The 21,856-nt window shown below is 39.8% G+C and overlaps 1 protein-coding gene across 3 annotated transcripts; it reads left to right on the top strand.

Moving 5' to 3' along the window:
- The first annotated feature begins 6,380 nt into the window (after nt 1-6,380).
- LOC143875524 (putative E3 ubiquitin-protein ligase ARI2) lies at nt 6,381-20,930 on the top strand. 3 transcript variants are annotated; one of them, XM_077377095.1, is made up of 7 exons: nt 6,381-6,742; nt 8,162-8,194; nt 8,291-8,570; nt 8,718-9,198; nt 19,382-19,930; nt 20,005-20,198; nt 20,432-20,930. In XM_077377095.1, the coding sequence occupies exons 1-7, from the start codon at nt 6,602-6,604 to the stop codon at nt 20,584-20,586; spliced, it is 1,833 nt and encodes a 610-aa protein (XP_077233210.1). In that variant the 5' UTR covers nt 6,381-6,601; the 3' UTR covers nt 20,587-20,930. The 3 variants fall into 3 exon arrangements, with proteins under 3 accessions (XP_077233210.1, XP_077233212.1, XP_077233211.1); XM_077377097.1 differs by having other exon boundaries at nt 20,373-20,575; XM_077377096.1 differs by having other exon boundaries at nt 20,362-20,575.
- Nucleotides 20,931-21,856: the final 926 nt, after the last annotated feature.

Below are 21,856 nucleotides of genomic sequence, written 5' to 3'. Positions count from 1 at the left end.
AACACAGGCTTTGAGAAGCCCCCGGCAAATCAATAGAGAACCTTTTAGCTTGATGATGGTTTTATATCTTAGTTAATGGCTTCCAAAGTGATCTTAATATCTCCTGTACAAATAAGATCATCATAAAATAATCTTATTTGCAGACCAAGACTGATACTGGTGGTATTGGCACCGCCTTGAAAATGTAAATAACTTGGAAGTAAATGACAAGAATTTAAATAATAAAAAGAGCAAAGGACAATGCACTAAACCAAAGAATCGAGAAATATCTCGATATTCCTAAGAGGAGAAAATTTCATCTTCCAAGTTGGTGCATTTTTTGCAAGAAGAAGGAAGAATCAAGAATCTTTGGATCATTTGATGGTCCATTGCCGACTATTAGAAACATTTTGCTTTCTTGGAGTGGACTGTGTTGGCGAAACGTGATATGGGCTATTTGGAGGATCGTCTTGTAAGCAATAATTTGGCATGTTTTGAAGGAAAGAAACAACCGGATATTCAAAGAGAAGTCAGAGTTGGGAGAAAATCCTTGTAGATATAAAAGGTTGACCATATTATGCGGGGAAGAAAGGATAAAAGTTCGCCCAGTTATAGGGGTGTAAACGAGCCGAGCCGAGCTTGGCCAGGCTCGGCTCGGCTCGTTAAGCTCACAAGTGAGGTGAGGCTCGGGCTCGGCTCGGTCAGGCTCGCGAGCCCGGGTTATATTATGTTCACACCCCTCATCTTCCTTGGACAGCCCTACTAGTGTAATTTGACTACTTTTTTTACACTATAGGGGGTGGTCCTAGTAACAAATGGGGATCCAAAAATGAAGTGACATATTTTGCCCCCCATTTTCACTCCATGGACAACCCTTTTAATGTATATATTAATATATAATATATATATTTAAATATATTAAATTCTTAACGAGCCGAGCCGAGCCTGGCCTAACTCGGGCTCGGCTCGTTAAGGATTCGAGCCGAGCTCGAGCGAGCTTCCGAGCCCGAGCCAAAATTGACACCCTTACCAGTTACAATGTGGGAGAGATAGCCATAAATGGGAAGAAAATTAAAGATAAAAGTCCAACCTAAGTGGTCGCCTCCCGGCACGATGGGCAATCCTGGACGGGCTGGAATAGGCAGCATCCTTCAGGATCCTAGTGGTAGAATGTGGTTGCACTCTCACACAACAACCGTTCCGCAAAATCACTCGTGCGATGGTCCCCTCACGCAAGGCATTTTGTGGAACGGCTGTTGCAGTGCAGCCACCTTCCATGAATTAGATGAATAAGACAAAATATGAGCCTGTGTAGCTACACTCATGCGTGAAATGCCTTATGTGATGGTCCCTTTGCGGAACGGCTGTTGCATGAGAGTACAGCCACCTCAAGTGAATTAAATGAATAAGAAAAAATATAAGCCTATGTTGCTGCACTCGTGCAACAACCGTTCCGCAAAATGCCTTCTGTGATGGTCCCTAGTAAATCCCATTGCATAAGGCATTTGGGGGAAGCTGATGCATGAGATTGGTACATGTATTTCCCTAAAAATACCTGTGCGAAAAAAGAAAGCACGATGGGACCACTTATTTGGATGATCGAAATCATTAATTTGTGTTGTTGTAGGTAGGCCCAAGGTTTTAAATTTTGGTTTCAGTACCTATTTCGGACCCCACCAAAAATTCTAAATTTCTGCGGTCCGAAATTTGGTATTAAGCTTCGAAATTTGGGACCGAAATTTTGTAACATTTATTTATTTTATTTTTTTAAATGCCATTTTCTTGAAATTTCCGAAACTTCTGTCTGAAATTCAAAAATTTTGGGAAATTTCGGTTTCGGTTGAAATTTAAAACCATGGTTAGGCCGCACCACAAGAATTTTCTCCTTAAGATTATCCTAACCTTCTTTTTGTTGAGGTTATGTTTGGTTATTGTACCCTTTTCTACACTTTTTTTTTTGGCTTTTTTCCTCTCGCCACTTATTGTATTTAAAATGGTTTGTGTTTTGGAATCAATGATAATGTTGTTGCTTACCGTGAGGGGCAAAGTGTTATGCTACATATACCTTCAGCTGCACTTCAGTGAGAGTGGATAAAAAAGCAATGTACTTTTATTTGATATTCCAGATTAAACTCCTTGCTCGTATTTCTATCAAAATATATAGTTAGTTAAGGGAAGTCATATATCCACCCCCTTTCTTTTAACTTGGGACAGCCAGCTCCGGTGTATCTATGACGAGAGAGGGGCTGATGTACTTCACGTGAGAAGGATTCAACGGTCCTGATTGCTACGTACAGTGGAGCTGGCTCTCCCATGTAAAGAAAATGGGCGAATTTATCATTCCCCTAGGCCACGTTTGGATACCCACAAGATTTAGATTTGGATTTCTCACATTTGTAGTTGAGATTTGGAACTAGATCAGATCCTCAAATCAGCTACAACAGTGGGGGGGGGAAATCTGATATTCAAATCTGTTCTCCAAGACATTATTTGGAAATCAATACTTGTGGCAATTACCTTCACCCTAGCTGCGCCTCGACCTTGCTACTGCAGCAGCCAGACCTCCCCCCTCTATCTCTCTCACGTGATGAGGATATCTGATGTATGTAGTATCCAAAACTCAAATACAAATACAAATACAAATACAAAACCAAATCCAAATCCAAAAACATGAGGCACCCAAACGTGGCCTTAGTTAATTCTAAATTGAAGGGTAAATATATAACCCCTTCTCCAACAGCATAAGCTTTTGAGTAATTGGTCGTTTCACATGTTTCACATGGTATCTCACAGCAATTGCCTTGGCTTCAAAAACTCCTTGATATTATAAAACACATTTAAAGGCCAACCCAAAAAAGAAGGGCCACATGTGCCACATGTAATACAACCCAAAAAAGAGGGGCCACAAGTGATGGAGTGTTAAAATATAATAGATTAAATAACGCATTCTCCGACAGCTTAAGCTTATGGAGAAGGAGAGACTTGAGTGAGAGGGTGAGAATTAGGGGAGCATAAAAGCCCCTAAAAGAGGCAAAAAAAAAAAACTGATTTGAGACAGCTTATTTTATTTCAACATTTTTGGGTATTTCTCATGCATTCCTTCCCTCTCAACTCTCAAGTCCCCTCCTGTCCTTCAATGTCACAAACTCACAATTAGGCCACCGAATATTCCTGGAATAATTTTTCACAGTTTCCAAAAAATGGCCTACCTATACATAGTAAACTTTTTTGCAATTTTCACAAGCGTTGTTATGATGCACCGCCACCGCCATGGCTGCGTCGTCGGAGTTTTGAGAATCCATACGTGAAGATCAACAGGAAATTAAAGCATTGGTTTTGAAAATGATTGAAGGATAACGAAGATTTGTGGAAGGTTTGAAAAAAATCAGCATGGTGAAAGAGGAAATGTGCAACGACGAAGAGAAACAGAATCTTGAAAATGTTGATTTTCAAATGGAGAAAAATGCGAGAATTGATGGGGATGAATATATGTTAGTTGAACACCATGCCAAGTTTTTTGATCAATCTGTCGTTTCGATGTGCCTCCACAACAAATTGCATTTCTTTCCAACTTCGTTCGCAATGGATTTTGAAGGAGTAATTCAAATGATGGCGGTCATTATGATTTGGGACCCCGGTGGATTATAAGTATTTTCTCAACAATTCAACCTTGAGGGCAAGGTTGTTTGTAAAGGGGGTGGAATGATATGTGCAAGTTAATCTTGTATATTATGTTAGTTATTATCTAGGTATTATGTTGTGGCTATGTGCTTTAGAGTTATGGGGTTTGTTATTGGTGATGTGTCTTGTAAGTGGGTAGATAGACTTGTGATGTGGTATTCTCTTTTACTTGTATTTATTTAGTTGTAATTGAATGAAAGGAGAAGAAGAAAAGAATTCTACAGCAAAGGAAACTTTGTAGGAGAGTCATGGTTCCTCTCAATTTGAGCCATTATGAGGTCCGGTTGCCTCAAATCAACCTCTTTTGCCTCATTTCTATTTTCTTCTTGTTTATTTCCGTTACGGCCGATTAGGCATGTAATAAAGTAGTATCAGAGCCGGCGATCTTGCGCCATGGCTGTGTCATCGGAGTTTTGGGAATCCGTACGTGAAGATCTACAGGAAATTAAAGCATTGGTTTTGAAAATCATTGAAGGATAACGAAGATTTGTGGAAGGTTTGAAAAAAAAATCAGCACGGTGAAAGAGGAAATGTGCAACGACGAAGAGAAACAGAATCTTGAAAATGTTGATTTTCAAATGAAGAAAATGCGAGAATTGATGGGGATGAATATACGTTAGTTGAACACCATGCCAAGTTTTTTGATCAATCTATCGTTTCGATGTGCCTCCACGACAAATTGCATTTCTTTCCAACTTCGTTCGCAATGGATTTTGAAGGAGTAATTCAAATGATGGCGGCCATTATGATTTGGGACCCCGGTGGATTATAAGTATTTTCTCAACAATTCAACCTTGAGGGCAAAGTTGTTTGTAAGGGGGTGGAATGATATGTGCAAGTTAAACTTGTATATTGGGTTAGTTATTATCTAGTTATTATGCAGTGGCTGTGTGTTTTAGATTTATGGGGTTTGTTATTGGTGATGTGTCTTGTAAGTAGGTAGATGAACTTGTGATGTGACATTCTCTTTTACTTGTATTTATTTAGTTGTAATTGAATGAAAGGAGAAGAAGAAAAGAATTATACAGCAAAAGAAACTTTGTAGGAGAGTCATGGTTTCTCTCAATTTGAGCCATTAGGAGGTCCGGTTGCCTCGAATCAACCTCGAGTTTCTTCTTGTTTATTTCCGTTACGGCCAATTAGGCACATAACACACAGGTGGCATTCAAGGTGATCAGTCCCATTGATATGATGGACCACAACCTTTCGACTTATTGCCTTCTCTACAATTATGACTTGATGATTGTAAGATGCCAAACAAAACCTTGATTAACACCTTTTTTATTCCTTAAATATCTTAAAAAGATGTCTTTTTGTACAACAATTGATCAATGGCAAACAAGGCAAGGGTCGAAACTTATAGTGGACCCCAAAAGTATTTCCACTAAAATTAAAGCCCACTTTTACTATCAATGATAAAAGGCAATTTATGGGTCCTATAAGGACACAAAGTGCTTGTCTGTGAAAACAAAACCATTGATCTTGTAGAGCATCATGGGCTGACAATCTTGGTCATCTCGAATGGACATCCCATGCCTAAGATAAAGAAGTCAAAAATCAACGGCCCAGCTTTTCTCGGCAGAGCTCTAAAAATAAATTGATGGATCATCCGATCAAGGTGTTCTAATTGGCATTGAGTCGGCCACATTTAAGTAACTTTCTTTTTAGTATTTATAATTAGAAAGCAAAACAAAAACTGTTAGACCAGAGGTTCACATTCAATGGGTAAAAGCCCTCCGATTGTGCGGTTAGGATTGCCTGATTGGTGTGATTTTTTAGGTTTTCACAGGATGGGAGGTTCGGATCATTTTAAGTATATGCCACATTTACAAGATTAAAGTCATTAATATTTAATACAATATTTAAAAAAAAATTGGGAAAGTGATATATTCACCCATTTTTCTGCCCTAGGCCAGCTCCCATTAGTGTATTTATTGGGGGTGCAACTCGGGTCGGGTTTAGGGCAACCATAACCCAACCCGAGATAGCATTACCTCAACCCTAACCCGACCCAACCCGAGCCTCGGGTTAAGGATGGTCAACCCTAACCCAACCCGCCTCCAAATCGAGTCGGCTTGGGTTCCGGTTCATCTACGACCAAATAGAAAAATACAAGAAAGAAAAACATAATCCTAAGAAAATAATAATAAAATTAGAGGATGGAGGTCGGGTTCAGTCGGGGGTTGCCAAGGCCTCAACCCTAACCCAACCTGAATTTAAATTGGGTTGGCTTTTCCCAACCCTAACCCAACCCTAACCCAACCCAACCTAACCTGAGAAAATACCAACCCAACCCGAACCAAAATCGGGTTGAACCCATCGGGTTCAGGTAGAGCCCGACCCAAGTTGCACCCCTAACTATTTATGACTATTTTCTTACACTAGAAGGGGATGCTCAGGTTAAAAAAGGGGGAGAATACATCATTTCACGATTGGTGCACCACAAATTAGCATAACACGAAAAAGAAAGGAAGATGATAAATTCGTGCCCCCTTGTAGGATAATTCCCTCCACAACGTAAATTATGTGGCGGAGTCTAACGCTTTTTCACGTTAAGGGATGCGAATTATCCTACAGGGACGCGAATTTATTATTGCCCAAAAAAAAAGGTTCAACGGAAGAAACCCAACAGTGGCGCCGTTAGCACTTAACGGAGCAAACACTCTTCGCCGTTAGTACTTAATGGTGTGAACTCTTCGCCGTTAGAAAGAGTTCCGTAAATCCCTGTTTTTTAGGCTTTGCTTTGCCTTTCTCTCTTCACTCCTCTCTCTTCCTCTCTCTATTATATGATAGAACCAGCGTTTGCTTCTCTTCCAAGCTTCTTCTTCGTTCCGAACTTCTCTCCGGAAGTCGGCCGGAGTCCGACTCGATCTCGCCGGATTCTGGAGACCTGATCGGAAAGTTTTCTTGATATAATCGATCGGAGATTCTCTCTTTTCCGATGATGGCCGATTTTCTAACGAGTGACGATGAAGGCTGCTATTCCGGCGAAGATTCTCTCGAAGAGATCGGAAATTCGATGGAAGCAATTGAGAACGATGATGACGAGTGCAGTGGCTGGTCATCGCCTAGGTCTTGTCAGGTGAGAGCGATTTTTAAGGCCTTTCTTTTGCATGTGAGAATTACTTAGGGTTTCGACAATTGCATTTGAATTCTCCTACTTATCTGCTGATTTTTATGCGAAATCTTCCAAAGACGTTTTTTTTCTTCAGAATTTTTTATTTTTACCTTCTTTTATGGATATGATGATCGCTTGCTTTAGGTTTCTGTTAAGGAAGCGTTTGATCAGAGATTGATTGTCCTTAATTATCGGATTTTTCTGTTGAAGTAACTGAATTTTGAAATTTTAGGGTTTCGATGTTAAAATTTGAAGTCTTGTAGTTATCTTCTGTTTTATGGATAAGTATGTATCATGATCTAGACTATTAACGAATAGAATATGGATCCCGATCCATATCGATTCATTTGTATGAGTATCTATTCGATATATTAACCACGTGCCAGGAACCAGATTTGAACTGGCGACACGAGGATTTTCAGTCCTCTGCTCTACCAGCTGAGCTATCCCGACCATCCCCGACGCATCATCCTACTAGAGGGCTTGGGTCTATGTCAATTAGCTTTAGGTTTCTGTTAAGGAAGCGTCTGATATGAGATTGATGATTCTCAACTATCGGATTTTTTTGTTGAAGATACGGAATTTTGAAATTTTAGGGTTTCGATGTCTGCATTTGAATTCTTGTAGTTCTACTTTCTTTTTTTTCTGAGGAATTCCGATTTTTCCTTTCTTTTGAAGATATGATGATCGTTTGCTTTAGGTTTCTGTTAGGGAAGCGTATGATCAGAGATTGATTATCTGATCGAGGATTGATTTTTCTCAACTATCGGATTTTTCTGTTGAAGATACATAATTTTGAAATTTTAGGTCGTTCTTTTTTATCATCAGCTAGAATTCCGCTCTTTTTGGATGTCTTTCTTTTTATCTTCTCCTTTAGAAAACAAAGTAGTTTAATGTTAAACAAATATAAAACTGCTGTAGCGGGAATCCGATTTCATTGAAAACCAAAATGACTGAAACTATTTTATATATTCTTAGCGTTATCCTTGTTATTGCTTTTGTAATGAACGGTGTTCTTTTTCTAGCGTGTGGATGATTTCCTCTCTAGAAGTGTATTTGTATAATAGACCTGAGATTGTTGTTTGAAATAAGTGCAAATCAACAATCATATCTATTTTTTACAGATAATTCTTGTTATTCTTTTGTATGGATATAATTTGAAATAATTAGAGATATCATGTTAAACGTCGTTGATATTTTTATTCCCATCTTTCAATATTGATGGACATGGATGATTGAAGGCCATTTTTGTGCTTATTAACTAGATGAACTGACTAAAGAAGATGGTAATGGTGTCAAATTTAGCATCTATATGCGTCCTTTTTCTATTTTTCTCTTACTGGATATTGACATTGTTTTCAACATCCTCTGGTCATGTTACAGATTATTACAAAAGAATCACTTTTGGCGGCACAGGTAAAACTCCTTTGTGCATTTTTTAATATTGGTGTGGGTTCAACTGTATGCTTAGTTGCTTGCATTGCTGAAAATCCTGGTATGAATTCTTTGCAGAGGGAAGATTTGTTTAGGATAATGGACTTGCTAACTCTGAACGAACAACATGCACGGACTCTACTTATTCATCACCGTTGGGATGTTGAGAGAGTATTATCAGTACTTGTAGAGAAGGGAAAAGATTGGTTATTTGCTCAAGCTGGTGTGACCATTGTGGGGCACAAAAATATTGATTCTTCAGGGTCATTGTCTCTAGTAACATGCAATATCTGTATTGAGGATGTTCCCATAAGTGCAGTTACAACAATGGACTGTGGCCATTGCTTTTGCAATGCTTGTAAGCATTCTCCTTCTCTTTACAGTATCTTCTACCATTGTATAAAACCACATAAAATAAGGCATGCTGCTGTTATTTTAAAATTCTTTTCAAAAGGTCTTAATCTTCCATTTTAATTCTCCCTACTTTGTTGAACAAACTGGTCAGGTTGGACAGAGCATTTTGTCGTTAAGATAAATGATGGGCAAAGTAGACGTATTAGATGCATGGCACACAAGTGCAATGCTATTTGTGACGAGGCAGTCATTAGAAATCTAGTCAGCCTAAAGCATCCTGACCTCGCTGAGCGTTTTGACCGTTATCTTCTGGAGTCATACATTGAGGACAATAACAAGGTTAAATGGTGTCCCAGTGTCCCACATTGTGGAAATGCAATACGCGTTGAGGGTGAGCCATATTGTGAGGTGGAATGTACTTGTGGACTACAATTTTGTTTCAGTTGCTCATTAGAAGCGCACTCTCCTTGTTCATGCCTGATGTGGGAGCTCTGGACCAAGAAGTGCCGAGATGAATCAGAGACAGTCAATTGGATTACAGTTAACACAAAGCCCTGCCCCAAGTGCCACAAGCCTGTGGAGAAGAATGGCGGCTGCAACCTTGTTAGTTGTATCTGTGGACAGGCATTTTGGTGAGAATTCTTTCATACGCTTCTGTTATCTTGTTTAGATGTTGTGTAGGTTTATTCCCATGTTTGCTGTATATGTGGACACTAGATATGCATTTTGGCAAGAATTCTGCAATTCTCTCTTGTTTCTCCTGTTGAAGCTATATGCAGATATTGGGAGGGTAAGTCACCCTCCAGTTGGACTGATCTGTGATACCTGGATACTTGTAGAGGCCCATTGTATCATGTCGGACAGGATACAATACCAATAACTCTCTTTCAATTGCTAAAATGATTTAATTGCAATTGTAATTTTAAATATGTGAATGTTACTTAGCTTAGTTGTTTATATTTTCCATTGGGTCACTTGGTTGAGTTGAGTTGAATTGGGTCACTTGGTCATTGGGCTTTTACCCTATTTTTATAAAATTTTCACCATTCAAAAAAAAAATGTGTGAATGTCATCGATCATATTTTAAATTTATTTTCAAATCCATCGTCTAAGCTAAATCTAGTTGAGATTTATGGTAGTTTGTTTCAATAATATTGACTATCATTTTCAAAAATATTATGGTAGTCTGTTTGCGGATGTTTTTTCCCTTATTTGATGGCATTGGATACCCGTATTCATATCCTTGTCCTACAGTTTGGGTAATGTTGGTTGTATCATATCTTCATTCATGTGTTTGTTTTTGTGTCTTTATCTTATTATCGTAGGGACTTTTTACTTAAATCCTTGGAAGTAACCTTGTGGTACTATGTTGACAGTAATTTAATATTCTACAGATTTTACGTTTTCTTTATTCTGAAATGTTGGTTTGCTAGTGTGTGGTGGAGGACTATCCATAATGCCACGGAGCATCAAGAAGTTAAGAAGATAGTGCTTATCGTTAAAGTTTAGATAGTTTTATTTAGTTTCCCATAATATCTGAGATCTCAGAAATAGAAGAAGCAGTCACTAAGTAAGGAAAGGAAGGAACACATTCCTTTCTACTCAGTACACTATTTAGTATCTTTCCCTGGCTCCTTGCTGCATTGGTTAGACATTCGCATCTGACTCTGGCCGGTAGAGAATCAGTTTCATCTCCTCCTTCAATGAGCGCTAAAGTAAGGGTTGTTCTTTCTGGGGGGATTTCTAGTCAATCTATAGTTGCTTCCAATACTGATAACAGCTGCGGGGTAGTGTTATTTAAGTCATTTTAAGTCACGGGGGATAGTAGTCATTTTCCATAAAAATCATTCAAGTTCTTTAAGTTATGAGTATTTTTTATTTTATTTTTAAAATTGACAATTTCATTGATACTATGAAGATTACATTGGGGACCAGGGGTCCCTACTTGCATTACATAGAATCAATTGAGAGAGGCCAGGAGCATACGCCTAGGCCAGTAAAAACCAAAATAAGTGATCTTCTGGGTCAACCGCTACAGTGAGGTCCACACTTCCATGCGCTGCCACCATGCCAAATAACTATTTCACTTTCCTTTCGAATTCTTCATCTACTACCGCAGCCTAGAGTGCCTTCACCATTCCCCCTTCCTTTCCTTTACATTGCCCGGGCAATGTTCTCAATTGAATCGAATCCATCAAAAAGTGCCAGATTTGTGGGCCCCATCAAGTCATATGTGTGACCTGGCTCGTCACACAGACTTCTCCACCACTTTCTAACTGGCAAATTCGATTTTCCAAAATCCCGCCCAAAGGCCTGAAGCTATTGTGCGCCCCTAATCGTGCACAATAGCCAACCAATCGAATCCGATCTTCGGCGGCCTCTATCTTGCACCATCACCTGTCCCGGGGGATCCTCGTTAAACCACCAAGCCAAAAACCCTAGTCTAACTCTAGAGACCACCATTGTTCACCCTAACTTCTTCCTCTTCACCTCCACCAGAACCTAAAACCCTAACCCTACCCTTCCTTCCACCTAACTCTAGAGACCACTATTGTTCACCCTAACATTCTTCCTCTTCACTTCCACCAAACCCTAAATCCCTAACCCTACCTTACCTTCCACCTAACCTTATTCTTACCTCCTTCTTGACCAACTACCTCTCCAACCACCACCTGTCACCACTCCAGCTAACAACCTGCAACCCAAAACAACTATCCTAACCTAACACCCCGGCCCTTCTAGCCCCAACCTTGCACCTCAATCAAACCCATCTTTTACCTCCCAAACTCCAGACGGCAACCCCAAAGTTATATCCGGCTACCCATCGCCTCCGTCACTCAACACATCTCACCTGCCTTCCGCGTTTCACGAGGGAGATGAGGGTTTGGAATAATCGGCCGTCTCAGTACCATCATCTGCATCCTCCATCATACTTTTTCTCCACCACCACCACCACCACCACCATCACCTCCACATCCAACCTCTTCTTTTTTTTCCCCGAATCCGGCCACCCTTTTTCATACTCCTGCCATGTCCACCACTTCCAACTCACCAGCCCACTTTCTCCATCCACCCTACCCAGTTTTGATCCTTTCGCCATTAAATCCGCCCCACTCGAACCCAGATCCGGCCATTCCGCACCTCTAGCCACCACTGTTGCATCTCTTGCGAGATCTGCCCAACTCCGGGCAACATCCGGCCACCAACACCTCACTTGCCCATCAAGGGAGAGAAAGGGAGAGATCAGAACGAAGAAGAGATAGATCTAAGAGAAAGAGAGACCAAAGAGATAGAAAGAGGAGGGAACAGAAAAAGTAGAAAGAGAGAGACGAGGGAGAGATCAGAAAAATGAAAGAAAAGGAGATACGGGAGAAAGAGAGAGATCAGGAAAGGAGAGAGGGAGAGAGAGAGAGAGACCAGCGAGAGAGAAAGGGGAAAAAACACTAAAAAGAAGAGAGAGAGAGAGAGAGAGATGAAATTGCCTCCCTCCCAGGGTTTCCATCGACCTAGGGAGGGGGGAGAAGAAATCGCCCTGGACTCAAGGATAACTCGACCCCCCTCAGCTCTCTTCACTCACATTTTGTTACATTTTTTTAGTATTTTAAATATTTAAGTGACGGGGATAGTAGTCATTTTCCATAAAAATCATTTAAGTTCTTTGAGTTATGAGTATTTTAAATAGGCCTCACACATGTACAAACATTTTAAGTGGGGAGAGAGTTTTTAAGTTTTCATAGCGTATTTTTGTCCGAAAGCGTTAGAATTTTTTGTTCGAGAATTTAGAACTTTCTAGTTCTCTTTCTTTTATTATACATATTTTTCTAGTTTTCTTTTATATATATGTGTGTGCGTGTGTGCGTTTCTAGTTCTCTTTCTTTTCATATATATTTGTAACCTCATGGCATTTTTCTTGGATGCTATGCTATGATTGAATGAAAAAAGATTCGGATTATTTATATCTTGTGTGGATATGACGTCTGTTCTTTAGGGTGTGATGCTTTGATTCCCTTTGTGCGATGCATAGGGTTCCCTTAGTGTGAAGCCTGGGGTCAGGATTGTTAGTGTGATTCTAGCATAATCTTCTTCTTTGGTGAGATGTCAAAGCTCGTTGGTGAGGTGGGATGTCAAAGCTCGTTGGTGAGGTGAGATGTCAAGGAAAACATTTGTTGGGATGCCTTAAGTATCTTGTTTTTTTCATTACTTGTAATTTACATTTCTCTTATTTTCTTGATTTCTTCCATAAAAATAATCTCCGAAGGAGCCAAACAGTTCCCTTCCTCTAGCCTAAAATCTCAAATTCCTAATTTTTCTACTCTTCTTACCCATCTCATCCCACCATAAACCCTGCACCCCCTTAATCTTGCCAAAACCTTTGTCTGCATCTTTTGGCATACGTCTGCACCTTACTAGCATATGTATGCACCACTCCAAATTTACCTTAAACCTAGTAGAAATAGTTTTCCAATCGAATCACATATTTTATGATCCAAAACCCTAATGTTCACCCATCCTTTTCACCCCTATTCCCTACTACAGTAGTCTACTCTTGCTAGTACATTCAAATCTCTAGAGCTTGCATAGTGTATTTTCTTTGCCCATACCTTATGCCTCACCCCAGTCGACCAAAACTTGAGCCTAATCTTTGAATGATACTTCCATAGATCATCCTATGTCAAATTGGTGTTAGAGCTAATGTGCGTATATTATTTGAAGAAAGTGAGATTTCTATGGAAAGAATCACAAAGAAGAATATCGCATGTTCAAAAGAATGCTGTTCAAAAGAATGACCTATGTTTATGTTTCGGCAATAACACGGAGCTTTTGTTTTTAGAGAAGTGTGGCTCCATCAAGAGACTTTCTGGATTGGTGAAATGTTCTAGTTAAGATATAATTTGAGCTAAATTGGGGCGATGATGCAAAACATAAGGATCTCTAGAGAACCGATGAACCATTTTTCAAGGCTACATGTTCGATTGATCATATTTCTCTACTCAGCAAAATGGAGTTTTTTCCAAGTGGGGGAGGGGGTATGATAGGGATCATTCAAAATGCCATGGAGAATCAAGGAGTTAAGAAAATAGGACCCATCTATAATGTTAAAAGAGTTTTATTTAGTTTTTAGAGTGTCTTTTGATTCTTTAAGTTATAAGGGGGTAGTGTCTTTTCCCATCAAACTCACTTAAGTTCTTTGAGTCATGAGTGTTCTAAATAGGCCCCACATGTATTACGAAAATTTTAAGTGGAAGGAGAGTCTTTAAGTTATTATGGTATTTTAGTCCAGAAGTATTAGGTTTTTATTTTTAGTCCAGTTCCTTTTCATTTCTTACACATATGGTAGCCTACAATTCAGGATGGGGGGCAAATGGATGCTATTAATGGTACATGGACCTTCCAGGGCTCGTTTTCTAAGTCGTTTTTTGGAAAAGCTCCAATAGACTCATGATCGATGGAGGAGACCCTGGATTCCTGGAGGAGATTTTAATGCTATTAGATTTCCTCACGAAAAGAATATGTCAGGGAGGATAACAAGAAACATGAGGAATTTATCGAAGTTCATTCAGGACAGCAAACTTTGTTGATTTGCACCTAGAAGGAGCAAAATTCACATGGTCAAACAATCAGGAGAATCCCATTCTCAGCAGACTAGATCGAGTATCGATATCTAAAGATTGAGAGGAGAGCTTCACTCTTATAATCCAAAAAGTGTTGCACCTAATCTCTGATCATTGTCCAGTTTTGCTGGAAATGAAGGGATTTGATTGTGGGCCTGGACCTTTTAAATTCGATGTGGCTTGGTGCAAAATCTCTGGCTTTATTCTTTGTAGATGAAAAGATAGAGGAATGGTGAAGAGCGTTTCAGGTGGATGGGTGGAAAGGTTTTATTCTTTGTAGAAAGCTGAAGTTGCTGAAAATAAAAGTAAAGGAATGTAAGAAAAATTGCGATGAAGTCAATAGATTCAGAAAACTGGAGGTTTTGTAGAAGATTGACTCCCTAGATAAAAAGGAGAGGAAATTAGGCTGGGGAGGATGAACAGAAAGAAAGGCGGGGAGGATGAACAGAAAGAAAGGTGGGACCTAAAGCTGGAATACGACATCACTAGGAGGGATGATTTCATCTGGAGTCAAAAGCCGCGTGCCTTCCTGCTAAAAGAGGGGGACAAGATGGCTAAGTTCTTTCAAGGAATGGGGAATGCAAGAAGAAGGATTAATGTGATTAACTATCTAGTAGAGGAAGACGATGTAACTGAAGATTGATATAGCATCAAGAGTTCAATTGTGCAATATTTCTCAAAGTTGTATGCGAAGGAACATAACCGGAAGCCTATGCTCAGGGGATTAGGGTTCAAAGTTCAAATAGCTCAAGCGAGACCAAAGCGCAGATGGTTGGAAAGGGAGTTTGAGGAAAAAGCTATGATTTTTGGACACGGACACGGGTGTCGTGTGTCGACACAGACACGGAAATAGAAAGTATATATATGATATAGCAACAAATACTAGTTAAAGAAGAGCCAAAAAATAGTTTATAATAAAAGAAGATTTAATAATAAAAGAGGTAAACACAATATGCAATAATAAAAAGAATGTCACACTTGACATGGCACAAAAACGTGTCCACACACCCACATTAAGTCTAACACTTATAGCAGTACATTTAAAAGTGTCCAAAGGGGTGTCGACACGGGTGGACACGCGTGTCGTGTCGGACACGACAGGATACGGGTGGACACGCGTGTCGTGTCGGACACGGCAGGACACGCGTGTCAGGAATAAATTCGAAGTGTCGGCTAAATCATAGGGAAAAAGAAACCACAGACCATTTTTTTTGGTATGAAGACAAAGCCACTGTTTTGGATGGATTCTCGATGGCATTTTACCAGAGATATTGGGAGGTGATCAAGGAGGGTGTTATGACCATACCAGTCTCACAAAAGATTCAAGTTGGGAAAAGAAATGAACACCAAATTTTTTTTGAATGGTTCTGCCATCCATAATGAAATGAATACCACATCCGTAACCCTCATTCCAAAAAAGAGCCATTGAACATGAAGATTCCAGGCTGATCATCTTGGTTCATAGCGTTTATAAGATCTTGGCAAAAGCATTAGTGAGGAGAGTAAAAGTGGTGATGGTGAGCATCATTTCACAATCCAATGGCCATTTGTCAAAGGTCGATAGATCTTGGACGGTATTCTCATTCTAAATGAAGTTATTGATACAAGAAGAAGAGGCGGAGAGAAAGGTATGATTTGTAAAATCAGTATGGAGAAGGCGTATGATCAGCTGGATTGGAGTTTCATTGACTTCATTTCGTAAAGGATGGCTTTCGGTGCAAAATGGAGGAGCTGGATTGAAACCTTAATTTCCATGGCATCATTCTCAATCCTACTCAATGGGGCACCAGATGGATTCTTTGGAAGCTCAAGGGGTATCAGTTGTGTGTGTGTGTGTGTGTGTGTTGGGGGGGGCGCTAATCCCCTTATTTATAATGACAGCGAAAGCTCGAAGTTTGCTTATATCTAAAGTGGATGGAAGGAAATTCATATTAGGGTTGAAGCCTATCAGGGATGTCTAGCTGATATCACACTCGCAGTTTGCCGATGATACTCTTATATTTATGCAGGTTGGGGTGGAGCAAGTAAGGAACTTACAAAGATTATTCAGATGGTTTGCAATGGCACTTGGACTGAAGTTGAACTTTTGCACTAGTTTGATAATAGGAGTTAATATGCAAAGCAATGAACTGTCGGATCATGCCTCAACACTTGGATGTAGAATAGAGGAACTCTTTTTTGGTAGAGGAAAGGAACTTGCCTATCACATATCTTGGTTTGCCTTTAGGAATTGGAGTGCTGAAAGCCTCATTTTGGGATCCAGTTGTGGAAAGATGAGAAAGAAAGCTTGCATCTTAGACAAAGAGATATCTTTCATTTGGGGAAAGGTTACATTGATTAAAGTGGCTCTAGCAAATTTACCGGTTTACTTTATGTCTCTTTACAAATCCCGCCAAAGGTGGCAAATAGATTAGAAAAACTTTGAAGGGATTTTTCCTTTGGGGGGCTGGGAGGATGGTTGGAAGACAAAGCACCTTGTGAGTTGGAAGAAGTTATGTAGACCGAAGAAACAGGGAGGCATTGGAATTGGTAATATAAGATTACGAAATAAGGGGCTTTGGGGAAATGGCTGTGGAGATATGGAGAGGTTGGAAGATTGGGAGAGTAGGAACCCTACTGTTGGAAAAGGTCCGGGTACATGGAAGTCCATGTGTGGTTAGACCCTATATACATGCATTCTCGGACCATACTTATTAGCGACCAATAGAGGAGGGGGTGGTGGTGAAGTAGACTGGGTGATTATGCTAAGGAGAAGCTTTAAGGAGAGTGGAATTATTAGGCTTATGTCTCTTCTTGGCCGAATCATTTTCTCTTATTGTTCACCCTTTGTTCATGATAAGAGATTTGGACGCCTGACCCTGAAGGATGTTTATCTCTTCGTTCTTTCTTCTACGACTTGTTGGAAGTTAGGACTGGCGCCCGATTCATAAGCATTTGGAGATCGACAGCTCCTCCACAGATTGTGGCCTTCACTTGGATGAGTGGCTCAAGAGAAGGAAGTTCCATCTTGCCAATCGGTGTGTTCTATGTATGAAGGAAGAAGGATCCTTGGATCACTTAATGGTGCATTGCTCTGTTGTCAATCGTAATTGGTGTTCTATCTTAAAAAGTTTTGAACTCTTGTGGGTGGCTCAAAGATCAATCAAGTCTATCATGTTGCATTTGAGTTGCGGATTCGTAAAGCGGGGCAAATATTTTGGAGGTTAGTTCTTTTTGTCTTGATCGTGGTTTTAAATTTCCACTGAAACCGAGACAAAATGACTGAAATGTTTATGTTTCCATCCCCACCGAAATGATTTTGAAACCAAAACGGCGAAACCCATGTTGAAACCAAAATTGTATAAAAAGGGCGTGCGTTTAGGGGTGCCTTACAATCTATACTAATAAGGGAACTGTATAATAGGGGTGTGATAGGGGCAAGTCTCTTGCTCGCAACTGCTTTTCAGCCAGCCGTTGCTTGCAGGTCCATGGAAGAGGGCATTTCCATCGCAAAGGATTCAATCTAGCCACAGGTTACCCTACGGCTTACGACTTCACCCAGTCGAAGACCCCACCGTGGTATGCGCCAATAAGACTACCAAAAGCCTTTGTGGCACTAGTGATACACACAAGGAATGGGTGATTATTGGACCGATGCTAGCGTTTCCATAATCATATTTATATGAATTGCATGTGAAATGCGGTATATATATTATATATAAATATTTATATAAAGTAGACATGAAATGTGATGTGAAATAAATTATCAGACATGCTCGACAATGCATGCCACTAGGTGTTCAGTGTTGTTAAATCATTATGAATGCCGCTTATGTGATGCTTTTAAGTGTGCATTTGTGCTTATTGTAGCATTTCCTGAAGTTTCGGCTTAAAATTCTATTATTTGCATATGTTTCTATACGTTTCCATGATTTTACAGGATTTCCAACCGAAACTGAAACATTTCCATTTCCGTGCCGACCAATATCGAAACTGAAACTGAAATTTAAAATCTTTCTTGATTTGGCAAATATGGAAAGAGAGGAATAATCGCATTTTCAAAGAGAAAAAAGGATTATTATGAGGGTTTTGACAGAAATCAAATTAGTTCGTATATTAGGGGGTAAAAATGAAAACATCCTCCCTAGCTAACATGGGTGACAATACAAGTCGTCTTCAGAAAAAAAAAAAAAAGGGAATGGGAGTGACATTATAAGGAATTGGAAGACCATCCATGAAAAAGGGCCAAAGTTTAAAGAGCGGGGGGGGGACTCTTCCCCCTCCCCTTTTTGAATGGCCTCACCCCACGCCTCTTTAGAATGGGTAAAGTGCAACTTTGATGGAAGCTCAAAAGGCACCAGGACGAGTGGGTATTGGGTTTGAGTATATGTTTCTAATGAGGCAGAAGCAAGAGCCCTCCGTTAGGGTTTGAGTCTGTTTGCTAGCGTTAAAGTAGGCCCTTTAATTATTGAAGGAGACTCATCTAATGTGTTGTCTTGGGCAAGAGAGCACTCTTGTGCCATGGAAATTTGCGGACGTTATATCAGATATTAGGGACCTTTGCCTGAGGATCAATCCGAATTTTAACCATATGAAAAGGTCGGCTAATGAGCAAGCGGATAAGTTGGTGAAGGAGGGAGTCGAGATGGAAGAAGTGGTAATAATGGGGTCATTGCAAGAGGAGAACAATAGGAGATGGAAGAAGTGGTAATAATGGGGTCATTGAAAGAGGAGAACAATAGGGGCTAGTTGAAAAGCTTGATGGTTTATTTTGTTTTTTTTACTGTTGTGGGATGCCTTGTCCCTGTTTGATGTAAAATGGTGTATGTTTTATTGAATAAAATTAAGTTACCCTTCCAAAAAAAATTTAAGTGTGCCCTTTGGCTGTATCCTGCAGTTGGATGTGGGGACCGAGTTTATAACATAATTCAGTTTTGTTGGTCTTTCTGTATAACATAAATGATCCACCTATATTCAAGTGTTATCCATGCTTATGGTTTATCAGCTATACAATGAAGTAATGAACTTCCTAATTTTATATGTGAATAACGACTGAATTTTGTTTAGGAAACTTCACAGTAAGGTATGTCCAAGATTATGTTTGTGAGTTCGAAGCTAATATCTCTGCTTTGGTAACTTCAACCAGTTATTCTTGGTGTCACCAAATATTGCTTACCAATACGAATTAAAACTGACCTTCTGAAATTTCACCTTCTTGATGCAGTTGGTTATGTGGTGGAGCAACCGGCCGTGATCATACGTGGTCAAGTATCAACGGGCATAGTTGTGGACGCTACAAAGAAGAAACAGAGAAAAAAGCTGTGCGTGCCAAGCGTGATCTTTATAGATACATGCACTATCATAACCGGTACAAAGCCCATACAGATTCCTTTAAGCTTGAATCTAAGCTCAAGGAAACTATCCAGGGTAAGATATCAGTTTCAGAAATGAGGGAGTCTGGAATTAAGGATTACAGTTGGGTCACAAACGGACTTTACAGACTGTTCAGATCTAGACGCGTTCTTTCCTACTCCTACCCATTTGCATTTTACATGTTTGGAGATGATCTCTTCAAGGATGAAATGACCAAGGAGCAAAGGGAATTGACACAGCAGCTATTTGAGGACCAACAACAGCAGCTAGAAGCAAATGTAGAGAAGCTTTCTAAATTCGTAGAGGAGCCATTTGATGAGCTTCCTGAGGATAATATCTTGGAGATAAGAATGCAAATCATTAACCTGTCAGTTATCACGGATAAGCTCTGTAAGAAAATGTAAGTTCTCTGTCATGAACTCCTCTGGATTCATGGAGTTGGGTTCTTCATATTTGACCTAATTGTTCTTGCAGGTATGAATGTATTGAGAATGATTTATTGGGTTCCCTCCAACATGCTACTCACAATATCGCGCCTTACAAATCCAAGGGTGTGGAGAGAGCATCAGAACTTTCATCTTCTTTTGAGTCGAATCAGAGTTCAAGGAGCATGAAAGTCTGCAACACAGACAGCTATCAGCAGTGGCATTCGAGCCTAAATGGAGCTGGTATAAACCTTTTCTCAGCAGTCTGGCCTTTCATTTTTCCGTAGATTAGGTCAAACTTTTCATAAAATTTATCTTAACCCATGAAGGTAATTTCTGTATCTATTTCAGTACTAATGAATATATTATACATGCTTGCTGTTTTCTCGGTTGGTATAACTGGAAGCGAATTTGAAGAAATTAAGACCACTCTCTCAAAAGCTACTGACAGAGAATGTTATGGACATGCAATATAGGAGCATCTGAATTGGGTAAACCTAAGCACAAGGAAGCATCTCAGAGTTTAGATGATGGAGGGGGTCGCTCTACTCGAAAGCGTGCCAGGAAAGCTGCTCTTGGAGATGCTCTCTTTGATCTCAACTTGCCACCGGAGGTGATCGACAGGAATTGATAGTGATCGACAGGAATTGATTTTGGTTGCTGACTTATTATCATCAACTGTACAGCTCTAACTTAGACCAGCATTACTGCTGTTGCTGTGAAAGGGTGAATTTTCCGCTGCCGCCATTTTTTTTTCTGTTCTATTCCCGCTCTATTATTGTTGCCTTAGCGCTCTATTTAGATGGCCAGTAAAGAGAAGTGGCACATTAGGTGTTTCTTAATCTTTTGAAGTCAACATTTTGTACAGCCCTCTTTCCCTATACTAGTTAATAATATCTGTACTGTCCATCCATGGCCTGAATTATATATTCTCTATTAATCCCTTTTCCAACAACTTATATAGGGTTTTTGACTTCTCTTGCTGTGGGATTTCTCTTTAATTCTCAGGTAGATTCGTGGGTTCAAATCTTCTGAAATCCTACTGTGTTTTCTGTTGCACTGCAACTTGGGATACGTTTGGCTACCATGAATTTTATTTCATGATAAATCGGTGTCTCCCAAGTGGAGAGATGAGGCTGAAGTGGCTAAAAATCTGGAAACCAAAAACAGGAAACTAATATCTCCTGGTGATGAAAAGTAGCAAAAAAACAGGAAATAAAAAGCTATACTACTTTTTCCTGATTTTTAGCCCCTTTTCAACCTCTTCTTAACTGTGCCTTCTCAAATCTCTCTCCTCCCACTGCCCTATACACCCTCCTCGCCACTTGGAGACACTGATTTATGTGGAAAAAAAAATCCTGCCAGCTAGAGATGGCCTTAATTACTAAATAATAAATCAGGGATGATGATAAATTCGCACCCCCTGTGGGATAATTTGCACCCTTTTTAAGATGATCCGACGTCAAAAAGTAAGCTTTTCTATTTCGCAAATCTTATTTTTTGTCAGACGTTTTAGCCATACTTTCCATTGTAGGGTTTTTTTTTTCTTGTTTTTTAATTTCTGACGCGTGAGCTTAGCCTTTGGTGTTTGCAAAGCGCTACAACGTGAAAAGGGATACAGTTTATTTGTCTACTGTATCAACTCGCAACTGGGGATGGAGCCTGGATTCTTGGCCTTCATGAATACACTAGAGGGTTGGCCGTTTTTTTTACATGGGACAGCCTCTTCTTGTGTAAAAGAATAGCCATTAATACACTAGAGGGGGCTGTCCCAAGTAAAAGAAAGGGATGAATGTATTCATTCCCTTTTTTTTTATTTAAAGGGCTAGTTGACAATATCAGACCTTGTAAGTCCTATGGAACTCCATTTTATCATTGCTTGGTACTTGGCTGCAATGAAT

The sequence above is a fragment of the Tasmannia lanceolata genome, unplaced genomic scaffold, assembly GCF_043159265.1.
Source record: "Tasmannia lanceolata isolate RefF3 unplaced genomic scaffold, GAP_Taslan_0.1 ptg000004l, whole genome shotgun sequence".
NCBI classification, from domain to species: Eukaryota; Viridiplantae; Streptophyta; class Magnoliopsida; order Canellales; family Winteraceae; genus Tasmannia; species Tasmannia lanceolata.
Note: the sequence above shows the minus strand (reverse complement) of the source record. Positions and strands in the feature narration are given on the sequence as shown.

What these genes read in the sequence shown, in the direction of transcription:
- LOC143875524 (XM_077377095.1), top strand. Translation starts at nt 6,602, where the DNA reads ATGATGGCCGATTTTCTAACGAGTGACGATGAAGGCTGCTATTCCGGC. An exon ending in CCATTGCTTTTGCAATGCTT is followed by an intron (nt 8,571 to 8,717) that starts GTAAGCATTCTC and finishes CAAACTGGTCAG; the next exon opens with GTTGGACAGAGCATTTTGTC. An exon ending in TTCGAGCCTAAATGGAGCTG is followed by an intron (nt 20,199 to 20,431) that starts GTATAAACCTTT and finishes CATGCAATATAG; the next exon opens with GAGCATCTGAATTGGGTAAA.